Source organism: Beta vulgaris, chromosome 1, assembly GCF_026745355.1.
Source record: "Beta vulgaris subsp. vulgaris cultivar EL10 chromosome 1, EL10.2, whole genome shotgun sequence".
NCBI lineage: Eukaryota > Viridiplantae > Streptophyta > Magnoliopsida > Caryophyllales > Amaranthaceae > Beta > Beta vulgaris.
The window spans coordinates 7063629-7082449 of NC_079202.1; the positions used below are offsets into that span (position 1 = coordinate 7063629).

At 34.1% G+C, this 18821-nt stretch overlaps 2 protein-coding genes across 5 annotated transcripts in view; both read right to left on the reverse strand.

Annotated features, from left to right (window-relative positions):
* Nucleotides 1-568, reverse strand: part of LOC130592070 (uncharacterized) — a gene marked incomplete at both ends in the record, with an annotated part of 3064 nt that extends 2496 nt beyond the window's left edge. Inside the window, one exon of the mRNA XM_057396211.1 lies at nt 518-568. Within this exon, the coding sequence (XP_057252194.1) occupies nt 518-568 (51 nt within the window). The remainder of the gene's footprint in view (nt 1-517) is intronic.
* A 3987-nt stretch (nt 569-4555) lies between these two features.
* LOC104905135 (uncharacterized) overlaps nt 4556-18821 on the reverse strand; it is a 44908-nt gene continuing 30642 nt past the window's right edge. For 2 of the 4 annotated variants that reach the window (XM_048646837.2, XM_010693585.3), the window contains 4 exons: nt 9053-9098; nt 5980-6073; nt 5292-5349; nt 4556-4830 (listed from right to left, as the gene is read on the reverse strand). In XM_048646837.2, coding sequence (XP_048502794.1) covers nt 4768-4830; nt 5292-5349; nt 5980-6073; nt 9053-9098 — 261 coding nt within the window. In that variant the 3' untranslated portion in view covers nt 4556-4767. Of the gene's footprint in view, nt 4831-5291; nt 5363-5979; nt 6074-9052; nt 9099-18821 lie in introns of those variants that run through there. The other 2 variants (XM_048646842.2, XM_057390905.1) reach the window with 2 other exon arrangements.

The window sequence follows — 18821 nt, forward strand, 5'->3', positions numbered from 1 at the left end:
GTTTCATTCCAGATCTTTAATAAAACAAAAGAATTAATTAGTAGAGAGATATAAAGTTAGGTTGAAAAAGGAAATACAATTGGTTGAATGATGACACTTTCAGTAAGTAGTCAAGGTTTTGTAACCCCTTGCACAAATTTTTGAATCATCAAAAAATAAGGTGTCATAATGTTTTAGCGTAATCTATTATGTACACTTGACATTTTTTCTCCCAATTTGTGCCCTTAAACTTGTTATTTTCCTCTATCAAGTCAAAATCGAGTTTTTTATTTATTACCACATATTCATTTTTTATACTTACATTAGGAGAAATATTTTCCTTTAGAAACTTTACCTATTGTTCATTGCGTCTTGCACTTTTAAAGTTGAATAATGTCTCTCAATCAGTATAAGGGCCTGTTCTCCCCAGCTTATTTTCAGTCCAGTTCAGTTCAGTTCAGCTCCATTCTTTTATAACTATTTTGTTAAATATTATTATTATTATTATTATTATTATTATTATTATTATTATTATTATGTTGCTGTTGTTGTTGTTGTTGTTGTTGTTGTTGTTGTTGTTGTTGTTGTTGTTGCTGCTGCTGCTGACTATAGCTTTACTCATTATTATTACTATTATTATTAGGAGGAACATGGTTTAGGTCGAAGCACAAATAAACCCACGTTATTTAGCCCACAAACCAATCAAATCGTGTCAAAACGGTTTATGATGTAATTTTCGCTGGTCCAACCCAATCATTATTTTTATTACTAAATATTATTATATTATTAAATTTAATTATTAAAATAGTAATATTAATTTACTTCTTAGATATTATTGTTATTATATAATCATCATCAAGTATTAATATATCAATACAAATAATATAAAATGATTATTATTAATTATCATTATTATCATTAATTATTATTATTATTAATTTATGATTATTAATATTATTTATGTATAATTATCATTAAAAAATATCCAAAATACTATTATTATTATTCATTATTATTACTTACCATTATAATTATTATTTAATATTCATATTATTAATGTTTAAATATTATTTATATATTTATTACATTTAATTTAATTCAATTTAATTCAATTTAATTCAATTTAATTCAATTCAATTCAATTCAATTCAGTTCAGTTCTGTTCAGTTCAGTTCAGCTCCAATCAGTTCAGTTCAGCTCCAATCAGTTCAGTTCAGCTGTTTTATGCCGAAGAGAATAGGCCCTAAGTCCAAAAAATTGAATATAGGAACTAATGAGAAACTTAACTTAAGGAAAGCTACAACATAGCATAAATAAAAAATTTAAGGGTACAACATAAAAAAATAACATCAGGATACAACTAGAAAACGGTGAGTACTGTATAAAAGTACCAAGAAGTTAATACATAACAATTGATGTAACTCTATGTCAACATATAAGATTGAACACAAGATAATTTACAATTGTTGCTCATATATTTTAATAACGCTACTACTAGTACATATGTCTTCTTTTAACCCAATTCACCAATATCTGATGAAAGATACCTTCCATCCTCATGTTAGCTCATACTCCATCGGTCACAAAATATAATTCCCATTTCTTTTTGCACAGTCTCCGAGACATATCTTTGACCTATTATATCTTCTATTTCGTATTAGTAAAAAATATAAAAAATTGATATTATGAATGTACAGTTTGAGACAAATCCAACAAGACCCCACATGAATATCTTTTTTTTGTATACATTAATGAGAATATTTAGTCAAATATTTTAAATTTTGACTCCCAAAATAGAAATAGGAACTATATTTTGAATGAAGGGAATACTTGTTTTATAAATACTTCCTCTAGTCTTAATAAATGCATTATTTTGAGTTGACACACTTATCAATGAGACTTTAATCATCAATATCTTCAATTATATATTATTATACAATTATAAAAATAGTTATCTTTTAAAAATATACATGGAAATTAACCTAACCACAATCAAAATAGTGACATTTATTTTACAAAAGTACTAAGTAATATAATCAAAGTTACTATTCAAATAATATCTAAAGTCAATAATGTGCATCTATTTAATAAACAAAGGAAGTATATCCTACAATTGCATTCACAAATTTCGGCACAAAAAGCAATGCTAGAATAGGCACAAAAGTCAATGCTAGAACATGCTCCCATCACCTTACTGCGTTCAAAATCGATATGTAAAAACCTTATGATCGAGTAAGCTGATTATTCATTCTCAAAATTCTTCAGGCCTATGGGTTTCTAGTTTCCTAGGTTCACCTCATACGTCAATGTATATCTACAGTTTCCTACAAAATCCTCGTCAATGGAGTTGCGTCCAAACCATTCAGACCACAATGTGGTTTATGGCAGAGTGACCCCTTGTCACCTTATTTATTTCTATTCTGCATGGATATATTGTCGTGTATGACGTCTCTTGTTGTGGATATTAATAGTTTTCAAGGCATCCAAAGACGTCAACATGCTCTAACTATTTCTGACCTTTTCTTTGCGGATGATTCTATGTTCTTTTTTCCGTATTTCAGAAGATTCTTGCATGGCTCTCAAAAATATGATAGAGAGATTTTGTTCGATTTCAGGCCAGCTTCTATATCTTCAAAAATCATTTATTAAATTTAGTCCAAATATAGCAGCTGATAGGCAGCAACAATACAAAAACATTCTCAGAATGGAGTCCAAAGCATCTTTTGGGGTTTACTTAGGAGTGACTGTCGATGTGCAAAAAAAAAAAGATCCCAACACTTCACTCCCCTTCAGGATACTACTTCTTCAAAAATTGCTCAATGGCAACACAAAGGTTTAAGCCAATCTCTTAAACTTATAATTATCAACTTCATCCTTTTAGCCTCGATTATCAATCAGTTCGCTGTTTTTAGACTACCCATCACTATTGCTAACAAATAGGATAGTCTGTTGGCTAGATTTTTTTGGACGAATAATCCGGATAAAGGTATCCATTGGAGGAAAAAAGCTGCATCAACCAAAAGGGTTTGATGCGATTGGAATTCAAAATATTGGTGAACTGAATGAGGCCCTTCTCATGAAGTATGTGTGGCGTATTCAACATCACCCCCAGCTTCTCATCTCTCGAGTCTATGATAGAGGTCGTTTTCTCCTACAAGTATTATTCCTAAGAGGTTTCGCAACATTTCTTGGGGGCCAAAAGGCCTCATCAAGGCAAGTCACACTCTGTCAGGTACTTGCGTTTGGAAAGTGGGAAATAGGCTAACTATAATTGCCTCAAAGGATAAATGGGTTCTAGGCAGCACCCCTATCATGAACGACAATATTTCTCTTTGAGACGCTACTCATTTAAAGGTAGCAGATCTTATAAGTCCCCATTCTAAAGTCTGAGGAAAACTCATCGCCTCTTTATCCCAGCTAGTGCCCGTCAGATCTCTGAATTAGAGCTCCCGGTGCATTCCTCGCCCGATGATTGCAAGTATTGGCCCTTCACTAAATCAGGTGAATATTCTACTAAAACAGGTTCTATTATTACATTACAACATCAACAAAAAAAATGTAGCATGACAAGTAACGAGGAGAGATTTTTTTCGCATTCTATGGAGCTTGAATATCATGCCCAAATGGAGATTATTTGTCGGCAAATTATGGCATAATTGTCTTGTGACTTCTGCCAATCTCGCTCTCAGAGGCATAAGAAGTACGGAAGATTGTCCCATTTGTCTCGAGAAGCGGAAGATTGTCAACATTTGTTTTATTGTTTAGGTTGTATCCACTCGCCTCGGAAGTTTGGCATATAGACATTTGTAACATCCACACCTCATCTACTAATATGACTAATTTTAAAGAGTGGTTAGTCCAACAAATTCTTCATTTCAGATCTGCCGAAGGACTACATGGCTCGCAATTACCACTTTTTGTAGGAATGTTATGGACGATTTGGAAAATGCGAAATGATCAAGTGTTCAATCACTAGCGGGTAACACTTGAGGGTTTCAAATTTCACTTCAAGGAAGGGCAAAAACAACATATGACTTTCTCCCAAGAGACATTCTTTCCCCATCATAACTACATTAGAGCCGGCCTGCCACCAGGCTTTAATTATGCATAATTGATAACTTCCCTCAATAGATCCCTGACGTTCTTATTCGAGTTGATGGGGCCAGCTGGGACAAACGCTCTCATCATGCAGTGGCAGCCTGGGTCGCAGAGGTAAGTTATTCAGATTTTCATGTCCAAGAGGGGTATATAATGAAAGTACCCAATGTACTCCAAGTTGAGGCCCAAGCTTGCCTGCTAGGCATGCTTTGGGCTATAAATAACTCTTTTGACAGTGTGATGGTTTACTCGACTCTGATCTACTTGGGGTCGGCCTCTACTAGAGACATAAGGATATTCAAAGTGTAGCTGCTACTTTTCAGGGGTGTATGATCGTGAAAGTTTCGAGATAGGAAGTGGCTTTTGCCCATGATGTAGCAAAAGCGTGCAGGAATCCTAGCTTTCCTTTTACCACTCATTAAGTGATTGTTTGTTTGTTTGTTGTTTTTTTTTTTGTTTCGTTTGTACGCTTTCCAAATTGTCAAAAAAATAAATTAAAATACTAGAAATCTAACTAGATTAGAACCTGAAATACAACAGCAAAGAAATCTTTTGCTTCACTAATGTACAACTAAAAATTGCAGGAATTTATGTAACAAAACTCTCGTCTTTCCAAAGTGCTAGGATGACCTTTTACCAACAAAATAACTTTGCTTCACCCTTCCAACCAAGAAGTAATTGGATGTATTTTTACCCAAACATGTTGCTCTTCCGAGTCAGGACTAGCATGCTCATTGCACCCATCACCAAATACTGTATTTACACATAACATCAACTTTGAAATCAATAAAACATAGTCATATTTAAAATTCAACATATAATTAGTACAATGAAAAATACTCATAGAAGGTTTTCCCTTTTTTCTGTTTGTACCATATTAACATTAACAAGTGATACAACCAACAAATTACATGCCTTCATATTGCCAACAACTACACACGAATTTTCATATGAAGCAGTTTTTCGAAAAATCTAAAAATTATATGCTTTGGCACCTTTTTCAAATTTATAACATGTGAATTTAACTTGTTCTAAAAAATCATGAAGTACATAGATTGGAGAGTTGTGCTACTTGTCAATGCTGGTGTAGTACATCCAAAGCAGGAAAAAACGCAATATAATGGTTCTTCTTTTTGCATTTCATAAACAATATACTTACAAACAATGATAATGAGTAAGGATAAGGATTATACAATTTAAACTCACGTACGTACCATGGCAAAAGAATGCATATTTACAAAGATTATTGCTGAGCCAATGTGCGGAATATATCTGTTAGAGCATTCTGTATTAGATTATAAATCATAAGAAAACAAGATACACATCTTGTGTCACATAACAAGATGTTTACCCTAGCAGATACAAAAGAACACTACTTCTCTTAGTTATACTCAAAAGCGTTTGCACAATTTTTTTCTAAAAAAAAACATATACACATGTTTTGATGCCACAACTACAGTCACTAATAAACGTGCTTATATACAAGTAAAAACACATGCCAAATGGTTGTACACATATCGATTAGAAATACAAAAAAGAAGTTTTGATTGTTTCCTCTAATTGCATCATTAATGATTACCATCAAAGAATGAAAAACTTGATACTTGATAATAGGTAATTATTTTTTTTAAAAAAAACTTGTAGCTAGTTGTTTTTTAAAAAGTGAAAACTAATAATTGGTGTTTCACAAAATTTCCAATTTACATGGACAGTTTTATAGCCTTTTTTTTTTGCTTTTTTTCCGAATTGCAAATACATGATGTAGAAATTGAATTGAGAAGTCAATACTTACTCCTTTTTCTTTGTTGCAATACTTTTTGCAAATCAAAATATTGCACCTAGTAAGTATAAACTAGGTATGTACTTGGATTGAGAAACAAAATGTAAATAGTTACACATTACCCGATTACTTTTCCGAGTACATGGTCCTTTTGATTAATCCATTGCTGGTCTTCCATATATAAACTGTTTCTATCGTCTTTAGGATTATTGTCCCCTGCAACATAATAATTTATAGAGTGACTACTCTGTAGATAGTTTGCTGCCAAATAAAAGGAGTTATAATCTATTTCTAAATGTTATAATAAATTGGAATAGGAGATTTTGGGAACAAACTTGGGCAAAAATCGGGGGGTTTTAGAACGAGTTCGTGCAAAAAATATGACTGTTTCTACAAATTATGAGTTTTTCAAACAAATAACAAGCATGTCCTAATTCCTTAGTAGAAATTTAGGATATGTTCTATTCGATATAAAACAAACTGAACTGAACTGAACTGAACTGAATGCAACTGAACTGAATTAAATTATAACTAATACTAGTGATAAGAATTTAGTATAATATTATTTAATTAATAATAAATTCATAATAATGATTTATTAATAATAATAAGTTATTAATAAAATAATAATAAACTATTTTAATAAATTATTAAATAACAATAATAAATTATTAGTAAAATAATAATTAGCAATATTAAAATAATAATAATATTATTATTTTTTAATAATAATAATATTAAAAGCAATAGTAATAGAAGTAATAATAACAATAATAATATAATAATAATTGTAATAATGATACTAAAATTTACAATAGTAATAGTAATAGTAGTAATAATAATAGTGATACTAATAATAATTATTATTGTTTTATTATCAGAGAATTAAATAACTGAACTGAATTGAACTTATTGCAACTGAACTGAACTAAAATGAAAATAAGCTGGAAGTCCCTTAATCAAAGCAGAACAATGCATAGGGTAATAAATGTCTATTACAATATACATCTAATAGGAAATTAATAACACTCACTGATTTATAAGTTAAATGAATATTAGCTACCGGGATATATATTAATAGAAAGAAAATATTATCGATTAAGTCGCATACCGCCAATGTGCCTTGTTAGGGGCTTACAACCTCTAGAGAATTTTCTGTTAAAACAGCCACCTGGCTCGCTCATGGAAATACTCCTCAGAATATTCCTTGGTCTTTTAACTGGATATGGAAAATTAATATATCCCCAAAAATACAAATTTTTCTATGGCAATGTTTACAAAATGGATTGCCGTTAAAATTCAATTTAGCTGATCGTCAAATCACTAATGACGCTCTATGCCCTCTTTGTAAAGCTAGTAATGAGACACTTGACCATTTATTTTTCACATGCCCTCTAATCAGTCAATATTGGAAATCAAATTATCTACGACCAAAAATCCGTTATATAATGCCTCAAGAGCTTGAACAATGCCTAACGAGTCTCAGATCCTATCCTAAGGCCTTACAATTGTTCTGCTACAATTTATGGAGTATTTGGAAGGAACGCAACTCAATTATCTTTGAGGAAAATGTGCTTAATTTAAATCGAATTTATTACAGAGTCTGGCATTTGTATTTGGAATGGACTACGCGAAATACGATGGATTTTTCCTTCACTAGCTCTTCACTTCCTCCTTGCAGGTCCCCTACTTCCATCGCAGTTAGCTGGCAGCCTCCGCCTCCCAATCACTTCAAGCTAAACTTTGATGGCTCAGTCATTGACTCTTCAGCCGCTGCCGGTGGTTCCATTCGCAACTCCGCTGGTCTTCTTGTGGCCGCTCAAGTTTATCGATTTGGCCAAACCTCAGCTCTCGTTGCTGAAGCCGGGGATTAAGAAATGGATTGATACTTGCCATTCAGCAACATATACAAGATCTATATATTGAAGGAGATAATCAGTAGTTATAAGAGTGTTGCAAGGGCATTACAATTGCCCCTGGACTATCCAAAACCTAATTGATGACATTCTGCATTTGCTTCGACAGTTTAGATTCTACACCATCAAGCATATTTTCCGAGAAGCTAATCGGGTAGCAGATCTTCTATCAAAAAAAGGTCACAATATTTCTGCTGCTTCGCTAGACGTGGATGTTTCTACGGAACCTTTGTTAAATAAATTAGTTCTTCTGGATTCGTTAGGAATCTCCCTTTAGAGAAGGGTGTCCTAACTTTCTTTATGTACCAAAAAAAAAAAAAAATTCATATACTAGATTATCATTTACCAATATTTGGAGTTTTGTCTTTCCACCCGCTAATACATCAATACATGCAGCCTCAAGAAGGCGATTATGCATATTTGCTTAAAACATCTATCTACCAATTTATCTTTCCCTACTAAAAGTTATTTAATTGGCAAAGAAGCCTAGCATGAAATTTATTTGAAGAGAAAGGGATTCTGTACACGAATGTTTGAAAACACCCAAGTACAATATACTGTTGAGAGTTTTCAAAGTTGTAAAGCTTGTGGTGTTTTGGCGCTAATCAATTGTTTGGCTGAAGACTGCTACGTGCTACTCCTGTTTCCTAAAATTCTTCTCGTTACTGTTTTTACAGATACTAAGGAAAATCCATTTGTGTGGGGTGTGAAATGTGTAAAGTAGGAGAGAGAAAAGGATTAAGATAATTAAACAAATAAAAGGGGTTAAAGTAGGAGAGGGAAATGAGTAAAATTGAATTAGGGCATGTTCTTTTCAGCATAAAACAGTTCAATTGAACTGAACTGAACTGAACTGAATTGAACTGAATTGAATTGAACCGAACTGAATTGAACTGAACTGAATTGAACTGAACTGAATTGAACTGAACTGAAATGAAATGAATAGTGATATGTGAGTGTAAAAATATTGTCAAGAGCTGAACTGAACTGAACTGATCTGAACTGAACTGAAATGAAAATAAGCTGGGGAGAACATGCCCTTCATAATATAATGGTGGACCATATGATAGGGACATGAGAGGATAAAAAGGGAAAAAAAGTTGCAAATAAGGAATAAAGTAAAAGATGGAAGTTCTTTTGGAAAGACACTTAAATGAAAAGAGAGAAGATTTTTAGGAGACAGAGGGAGTAGTTGCATAATACTGAATAATTAATTTGTGAACAATACTAAAAGCCTAACGACAAATCAACACTACAAAGTATTACATAAACAACTCACCTTTGGTTAATAGATTGACATCTCCAGTATCCAGATGTTTAGTAACCTGCAATATGTTCACATTAAAACATGAAAAAGAATGTAAAAAACTAAGTTGGTTAGGAAACATACGGAAAGTTATTTGCTTTTTTTTTTGACATCGAGAAAACGTGTATTAATTAAACAACGAAGTACATCCTATTGCTAATAGGACCAAACACAAACAAAAGAAAACCTAAAGAAGCTTTATGAGCTGTTACATGCCCTAAAAACAAAAACAAGCAAAATCGATAGAGAGTCGCTTATTAAGGAGGGCATTGCTGGTCGATGATTGTGCTGGTGGAATCAAAATTATGATAATGGAAGTGGTAGGAGAAGCGAGTGTCGTTCACGATCCGGACAACGAACTTGCATCTAGTCGCATGAGCAATCCCAACGAACTTCTGACACTTGGGATTCTTGGCTCGCTCATGATGTGATGAAGAGTCACATCCCTAGGTGAGTCATGACTCTCTCTCTCTCTCGAGAGTATTTCATGTTTCTCTGTAAGGTAGGAAAAACGGGACGTGCTTAAATCCACCAGATGAAACTAGGGTGACGCTTGCAGATTTGAATTTTTCAAGGCAAAGACTATGAAGGTCATTGCCAAGCGAAAAAGAGAGATAAATATGGTGAGCTCTCAAACACACCTCCGGTTTTGAAAACCGAAAAACACAAAGTCTAACCATGAACTTCGATCATCGCCTCGACCACACTTATACTTCACATCTTCGTGATTCACTCGTGCCTACATCAAGGATTTCAGAAAGAAAAACTACAGATCTTACAACGACAACATTACACCACCATCTCTTATCCAACTGACAAACATTTTTCAATTGCCATAACTAACAACAGACTATAGCCTTAGTAACTCTTAAGAATCAACTTACACTAACTATAACACTAACCACACATACTGCGAACAAACCACCAAACTTAGAACTAACATGGCTAAGGAGGATCAACAAACAGGGGGAAGGGAAAAGGGAAGTGGTCTCTTGTGAAGCAAAGGAAGCCACAATGATAGTGGAACTAATAGAAACACAACTCAAAAGTGAAGATCAAGAATTGGAAGAAGATTTCAAATTTCCCATAATATTATCTGAAAAATGTTGTTTTGCAGAACATATCGAAGATGAAAGGAGACAAGAAGAGGAGATTGTTGGTGAAAGTTTAAGCTTTCGATGTCCAAATAGCACTTACAAGATTCAAGGACGAATCTTCTTTCAAGAAGGGGAGTATGATGCATACACATTTAGCTGCTCTAAGCTAACCAATCCAAAGTTTTTAATTAGTTTATTTAATTATTGGTTATGGTTAGTTTTGAGAATAAAAAAGGTTTTCAAGGGCTTGATTTGCTCTAATCCAGGTGGTAATAAGCAAGAACAAGCACGATTTTCCCTAAAACTCTTCTTAAGCATCTTAATTAGGCTAATCTTTTGCTAATCTCCTTTTAAGCAAGATTAATTAGTACTAATGATACCTTAATCATCATTAAGTATTGATAATCAAGTTTAGTAGGTGATTAACTAGCCTAATTAGGTGATTAAGTTAAGCTAATCATGTTTAGAGCTAATCTAGCTTAAGCTCCTTGTAATCCGATTTTGTTTAAGCTAAGTAAGATGTAATTTGCTGCAATTCCAAGCCACCTCCAGCTTATTGATAATCTTAGGGAAGTGTAGAAGGACCATGTGAAGTTCACATGGGCAAAGAAGCACCAACAAATGAGAGGAGAGAACTTCATGGCAAGGTATACCAAGCTGCCTTTCACACGTCCAGCAGCTTCATTTTCTTCTGTTTTGGGCAAGGCTTTTTCCTTCTCCAATTGGCTTGAAATTGTGAAGATATTTTGTTTAAGATATGTATTTTAATTTCCAATAGTTAGTTTTCCTGTTTTCTAACGTCCTATGGGGTAGCTTAGCTAATCATTAGAAGTGTGCTGTAACAGTTTTAGTTTTTGTTTCTCTTATTTTATTGTCCTAGTTGGCATAGCAAATGGCGTTCAAATGAGCTGAATTTTGGAGGTGTTGTATCCATATAAGTTAACTTTGTAATCCTTTTGGAATTACATCAATACACTTGAAATTGAAACTTTTATGCCAAGAATACTAAGCTGTGTGCATAGTGTTTATTTCGGTCAGTTTTGACCTCTTATCAAACCTTTGCTAATTCAATCATCTAAACGTTCATTTGGTGCTTGAATCACAAAGTAGACTCAAACTAGAAGCTCATTGTTATAGTTTGGTCTTGATTGGTGGTACTTTGGTTGGTGGAAAGTAGGTGGTTGTTCGAACAATTTGAACCGGTTTGATACATGTTCTTATCTTTGTTCTTTCTTAACTTGAATGCTCTTGTTGTCTAAATCTTTATGCATCATTTGGTATCAGAGCTAATGGTTGTTTAAGAGCATTCAAATCATCCCATAAACATCCAAAAAACACTCCTTAAACCCAAACACAAAACCTTAAACACAAAACTACCAGAAATTTAACTCGAAAGTTTGAGGCTATATCTGATTCATTTCTTTGAGTTTTTAGACGTATGATATGTTATTTTGGTGGTTCAAGAAGTGATTTATATGATGGTAAATTTTGAGGCTCATCGGAGTTGATTTGCTATTAATCTGGGTTGATTTTTCTTAAGAGGTCCAAAACTAACGAAATTTTTTGAGTTGTTCTAGTTCTTAAGTCGTGGGTACCTTATACCAAAACCATGAAAACACTCTAATTCCTAAATTTGATGGTTCACTTTGTCCATCCAAATTTCAGAAATGGCTTCACCAAGTTGATAAAGTTTATGAATGGTATGATCTTCCCGATTATGCTTTGATTGAACTAATCAAATTTTCTTTTAGAAAACATGCTTTAAAATGGTGGGAACACTTAAAGGCCAAGAGAAGAAAAGATGGAAAACAGAAGATAAGCACTTGGAGTAAGTTGAGAAGCGAACTCAAGAAGGAGTTTTTATCATGTTCTTATCAATTGGGTTGTATATGTAATTCATGTACAAGAGAAAAACTCGAATTTGTACTCAACAACTTCAAAATAGTATTTGTCAACTTCAAGCTATAAAAGAAGATCTCCATCAACTTCAACAACCTTTTAGAGACAATGAAATTGAAGTAACCAAAGAAATCATCCCCAATGAAGAAACAACAATGGAGGCCGAATTCATAGTGGAAGAAAAGGAGGAAGTGATCTCTTGTGAAGCAAAGGAAGCCACAATGATAGTGGAACTAATAGAAACACAACAACTCAAAAGTGAAGATCAAGAATTGGAAGAAGATTTCAAATTTCCTATAATATTATCTGAAAAATCTTGTTTTGCAGAACATATAGAAGATGAAAGGAGACAAGAAGAGGAGATTGTTGGTGAAAGTTTAAGCTTTCGATGTCCAAATAGCACTTACAAGATTCGAGGACGAATCTTCTTTCAAGAAGGGGAGTATGATGCATACGCATTTAGCTGCTCTAAGCTAACCAATCCAAAGTTTTTAATTAGTTTATTTAATTATTGGTTATGGTTAGTTTTGAGAATAAAAAAGGTTTTCAAGGGCTTGATTTGCTCTAATCCAGGTGGTAATAAGCAAGAACAAGCACGGTTTTCCCTAAAACTCTTCTTAAGCATCTTAATTAGGCTGATCTTTTGCTAATCTCCTTTTAAGCAAGATTAATTAGTACTAATGATACCTTAATCATCATTAAGTATTGATAATCAAGTTTAGTTGGGGATTAATTAGCTTAATTAGGTTGATTAGTTAAGTTAATCTTGTTTAGAGCTAAGCTAGCTTAATCTTCATGTAATCCAATTTTGATTAAGCTTAAGGAGGTGTATTTTGCTGCAATTCCAAGCCACCTCAAGCTTGTAACTGATCTCATGGATGAGTAGAAGGGCCATGTGAAGTTCACATGGGCAAAGAAGCACCAACAAATGAGAGGAGAGAACTTCATGGCAAGGTATACCAAGCTGCCTTTCACACGTCCAGCAGCTTCATTTTCTTCTGTTTTGGACAAGGGTTTTTCCTTCTCCAATTGGCTTGAAATTGGGAAGATATTTTGTTTAAGATATGTATTTTAATGTCCAATTGTTAGTTTTTCTGTTTTCCAACGTCCTATAGGGTAGCTTAGCTAATCATTAGAAGTGTGCTGTAACAGTTTTAGTTTTTGTTTCTCTTATTTTATTGTCCTAGTTGGCATAGCAAATGGCGTCCAAATGAGCTGAATTTTGGACATGTTGTAGCCATATAAGTTTAACTTTGTAATCCTTTTGGAATAACATCAATACACTTGAAATTGAAACTTTTATGCCAAGAATACTAAGCTGTGTGCATATTGTTTATTTCGGTCAATTTTGACCTCTTATCAAACCTTTGCTAATTCAATCATCTAAACGTTTAGATGATCAAAATAGCAAAGGTTTGAGAATTGGTCAAAACTGACCCAAAGATACACTATGCACACAGCTTAGTATATTTGTCATAAAAGTTTCAATATCAACTGGAATGGTCTAATTCCAAAAACATTACAAAGTAGATACATAAGGCTACAACCTGTCCAGAATTCAGCTCATTTGGACACCATTTGCTATGCCAACTAGGACAATAAAATAAGAGAAATTAAAACTAAAACTGTTACAGCACACTTCTAATGATTAGCTAAGCTACCCTATAGGACGTTGGAAAACAGAAAAACTAACTATTGGACATTAAAATAGATATCTTAAACAAAATATCTTCACAATTTCAAGCCAATTGGAGAAGGAAAAATCCTTGCCCAAAACAGAAGAAAATGAAGCTGCTCGACGTGTGAAAGGCAGCTTGGTATACCTTGCCATGAAGTTCTCTCCTTTCATTTGTTGGTGCTTCTTTGCCCATGTGAACTTCACATGGCCCTTCTACTCATCCATGAGATCAGCTACAAGCTTGAGGTGGCTTGAAATTGCAGCAAAATACACCTCCTTAAGCTTAATCAAAATCGGATTACATGAAGATTAAGCTAGCTTAGCTCTAAACAAGATTAACTTAATTAATCAACCTAATTAAGCTAATTAATCACCAACTAAACTTGATTATCAATACTTAATGATGACTAAGGTATCATTAGTACTAATTAATCTTGCTTAAAAGGAGATTAGCAAAAGATTAGCCTAATTAAGATGCTTAAGAAGAGTTTTAGGGAAAACTGTGGTTGTTATTGCTTATTACCACCTGGATTAGAGCAAATTAAGCACTTGAAAAACTTTTTTATTCTCAAAACTAACCATAACCAATAATTAAATAAACTAATTAAAAACTTTGGATTGGTTAGCTTAGAGCAGCTAAATGCGTATGCATAAAAAACGACTAGGGTTTTTTCCTGAATACTCTGTGATTGACAACATAGCAAGGTTATTAGGATTATAGTCCCAAGCACGACTTTCTTTTATTAGAAATTGTAAAAGATAATAAATGACATTTATTTAAATATGAGATGAACTAAAACAATTTCACTAGTAGTTCAACCATTAGATTCAACATGTATGTTTCAAAGAACTTGTACACAAAAAAGAAGTATATGGCTTTTTAACTACTCAAAAAAAATGTATGATATTATGATAATATTCAACTCTAAATTTTTTTATATTATTTCTAACTTCGATTGTGTAATTTGTATTATAAAATATTATAGTGAAATATTAGTTTATATATTCCTTTTTAAAATAAATATATAAATTGAGAAAGTGAGGTTAAGCTTATATTCATTAGAGAAACTTACAGCAGTATATATAGTACAACACTAAGAGATAACAAACGAAAGAATAACCATACAAAGAAGGATATAGGAGAAAGACGATATACAAATGATTTATAGAAATAATATCATGATCATCTTTGATCATGATCATGAATAATATCAGCAGTGATATTATTTCTTATATGCCCCCGTAAGATGGATGGGGAATCCGAAAGTCCGATCTTGAGAAGTAGAGCATCAAACCGTGGTCGAGAGAGAGGCTTGGTAAGGAAGTCGACAATTTTGATCACCGGTAGAACCATGAGTAACTCTTAGTGTACCATTCTGAACTTGCTCACGTATGAAATAAAATGCAATAACAAGATGTTTCATCTTTGAATAAAAAATCGAATTTGCATAGAGTATCACTTAGATTATCACAAAAGATAACAAGAGTGGTGGTTAAACAAACACCCATTTAAGTTAATAAATTATGAACCTACATAAGCTCTCTGGTAGTAGAAGATACATCACGGTATTCGATTTCCGTCGATAATTTTGCAATGGATTTTTGTTTCTTTGAACACAATGTAATAAGAGTTTTACCAAGAAAAATAACATGTCCCATAGTAGAAGTGTAATCCCTACCAGTCTGCATTAGAGAAAGCATGAAGAGTAGATGGAGAATCCTTGAAAATACTAATGCCTTTATCAAGAGTGCCATTGGCGAAGCAAACGTTTGAGAGCCAACCAATGAGTAGTTGTCGGATGATGCATGAATTGAGACAACTTATTGACCGTTTAAGAAACACCGGGTCTAGTAAGATTAAGGAATTGCAAACTGGCCAAGACAGCTATAGTCCTTGGGCTCGACAAGAACATCACCCGAACTAGCAGTGAGAGGGTCGTGAGTTGTGAGCATAGGAGTAGGCACGTGCTTAGCATCAATCATGCCCATGCTTTCAATGAGATCAGTATGTATCGTTGTTGATTGAGAAAAAGTCCATGAGAGGTGTGCATGACTTCTACACCAAGAAAATAAGATAGAAGATCAAGATCTTTCGAAGTGAACCTATGAGCAAGAGTCTTGATAAAAGAGTCAAGATGAGATAAACTAGGCTCAGTAATAATAATATCATCAACATATACAATGAGATAAATAGGTGTAGTATCATGATGGAGAATAAAGAAAGATGTGTGTGGAACACAACGTTTAATACCTTCACAAACAAAATAATTAGTGAGTTCGGTGTACTTATCCCTAGGGGCTTGTTTGAGACCATAAATGGCCTTCTTTAGTTTGCAAAACATAAGAAGGGAAGGTTGAGTCAATGAACCCAGAAGGTTGAGCCATGTAAACTTCTTCATGTAAAGTACCCTGCAGAAATACATTATTAATATCAAGTTGTCGTAAAAACAATTGTTGAGTAGCCGCAAGGCTAAGGAGCGTTCGAATAGTTGCAGTATAATCAATGCCGGGAGATTGTTGGAACCGTTTAGTAACCAAACGAGCTTTGTATCAGTCAATAGTGCCGTGTTTGGTATATTTAATTCTGAACACCCATTCACATCTAACAAAATTATGAGCCACAGTGGGAGATGATAAATCCCGAGTACTAAGAGTGTGAAGAGAAGCAAGCTCTTCTTCCATTGCTTGTCGTCAATAGGTGTCTTTGAGGGCTTGGGTAACATTTTTTGGGACGGTGGGCTTGGAGGTAGTAGTGGTGGAGTTGACATATTAGGATCGGGTTTAAAGACGTTATTTGTGGAACGAGTAATAATTCCAGCAGGAGGGGCTACTGGATTAACTGGAGAAGTATTAGGAGAAGGGTTGTGGGATGATATTGGGCTAGCATGGGACTGAGAAGAAGAATGGGGAGAATCAGCGCGAGATGAGGAGGGTAGTTGGCCGGAGTGGGTAGCAATAAAGGGGAGGGAAGAGTCAGCGAGAGAAGATGAGAGAATGGGGCCAGGATTTCTGGGCCGAGAGTGAGACACAAAGGAGAGGGTGTAGCATGGGGGGAAGGGGGATTTGAGCCAGCAGGAGAGAGAGAGAAAGAGAGAGGAAGAAATATTTAATGGGCCATCATTAGAAGAAGAGGAGGGAGACACGGAAGAATGAGAAGGAGAAAGAGAATGTGGGCTGAGTGAATCGGGGCTTTCAACTTGAGGCTAATAAATGAATAATGAACAATAGGTAAGGGAGATGTTGCACCAAGAATCAGGATCAGGTAGAGGTGGTAAGGTGGGCGAGTTGATTCTGATGCTGCATAAAAAATGAGTCCAAAAGAAAAATCCAATTACGGTTGATTTTGATGGATTCCAATTTATTCATAAATGCAACCCTAATGACAAATAACAATCAGATCTTGTGATAGTTAAGAATGCTTTTGATTTCCTAGAGGAATTAGATTCAAGAGAAGGGCCATCAGAGGAGGAATATCACACAATCTTGATCAATGCAGGTGAATTAGGGTGAATTAGGGTAGGAGGGGATGCCTCCTGACCTAAAACAATAATATTCTATGTTGTAATGTGAAATGCTACATAATAAGAGGAAGCAAATAGATGTGGAACAATTTCTTTTATCTCATAACATTAGACTATTTAGCCTTCTTGAAAAAAAGATTAAAACGTGTTTTAGGTGACTCATATCTTACTGTATATCCTAGTTGGTGTATCTCAAGCAATAATGCTTGGCATGCCAATGGAAGGGTTACTCTAGGATGGCATCCTTCTACTTTCGATGTGATTGTTTATTCTAGTCTATTGAATCACACTGAGGTGGTTGTAGCCAATGTTGGGAGGAGATTTTATTGTTCATTTGTCTATGGATTATATGATGGAGCATGGAGGGCCAAACTCTAACAAGATAAGATACCGCAAAATAATTCCAAGGCTTAGATGGTATTTGTAGACCTTAATGCCATTATGTGCGAGTGAGAGCAAGGGAGGTTATTGGTATAAAGGCATGTATGAATTAGTGTAATACGCTTGATGTTAAAGCCATGATCAGTCCTTCACCTGGACAAATAAGCCATGGGGATAGTAGAGTTTGTTGTGAACTTGACTATACAGTGGCAAAAGAGGGTTGGTTTACTGAATGACATATGATTGCAATTACATTCCTCCCTCAAAGGAATATGATCATTGTCCAGCTGAGAGCTTTTCCTCAAGAGGCCATCAGATCCTTATGTGGTGCCATTCACCTAAATTTCTTGATCTTGTTCAAGAAGCACGAGAATAACAAATTTCTTGTACCAAGTTTTTCTCTGTATTTATCTCAGAAGAGTGACAGTCGAAGAAGGAGCTTAAAGCTTCGAATAATGAGAATTTTTGTCACTTATCAAAACATGTTGCACTCCTAAAACGATCTTCATGTGGATCCAGCTAATAGTGATCTTCAGGGATAGGAAAAAAAAAGGCTAGGGTGGCTTATAAAGCTGCTCAAAAGAATAATACTAGTTAAGCTTCAAACTCGACATAAGAGGCTTTCCTTGATTTTTATCACGGGGTTCTAGGTAATAATGGTATAATGTACCACAAAGAGCATTGAGTGTCATATTATTGCTAGAGAACACGTCTTAACCATAAAACAATTACAGATACTCAATCTTCATTTTGATCCTAGTGAGATTAAGGAAGCTTTATTCTCCATTCCTGATGAGAAATCACTCGCCATTGATGGTTAGACTAACTTGTTCTTCAAGAAAAAATTTAAGGCATGGTAAATTGTCATATGAGGTGAAAGTGATGACCATCACTTTGGTACTTAAAGTGAATTCCCCTCTTGGTGTTGGGGATTGTTCAGTGATATACAACACTATTACCAAGCTCATCGCTTTAGATTAGGTTTGGTTTCCCCTAATTCTGTTGATCCAAATCAAGGAGCATTTATCTCTGGCAGAAGTTTCACAAGTAACATCCTATTATGGCAATACTTTGTGAAATTATTTAACATACGAAGTAATTAGGATCCTGATGTTTTGAAGAAAATTGATCTTAAGAAGGCATATAATTCAATTCAATAGAAATTT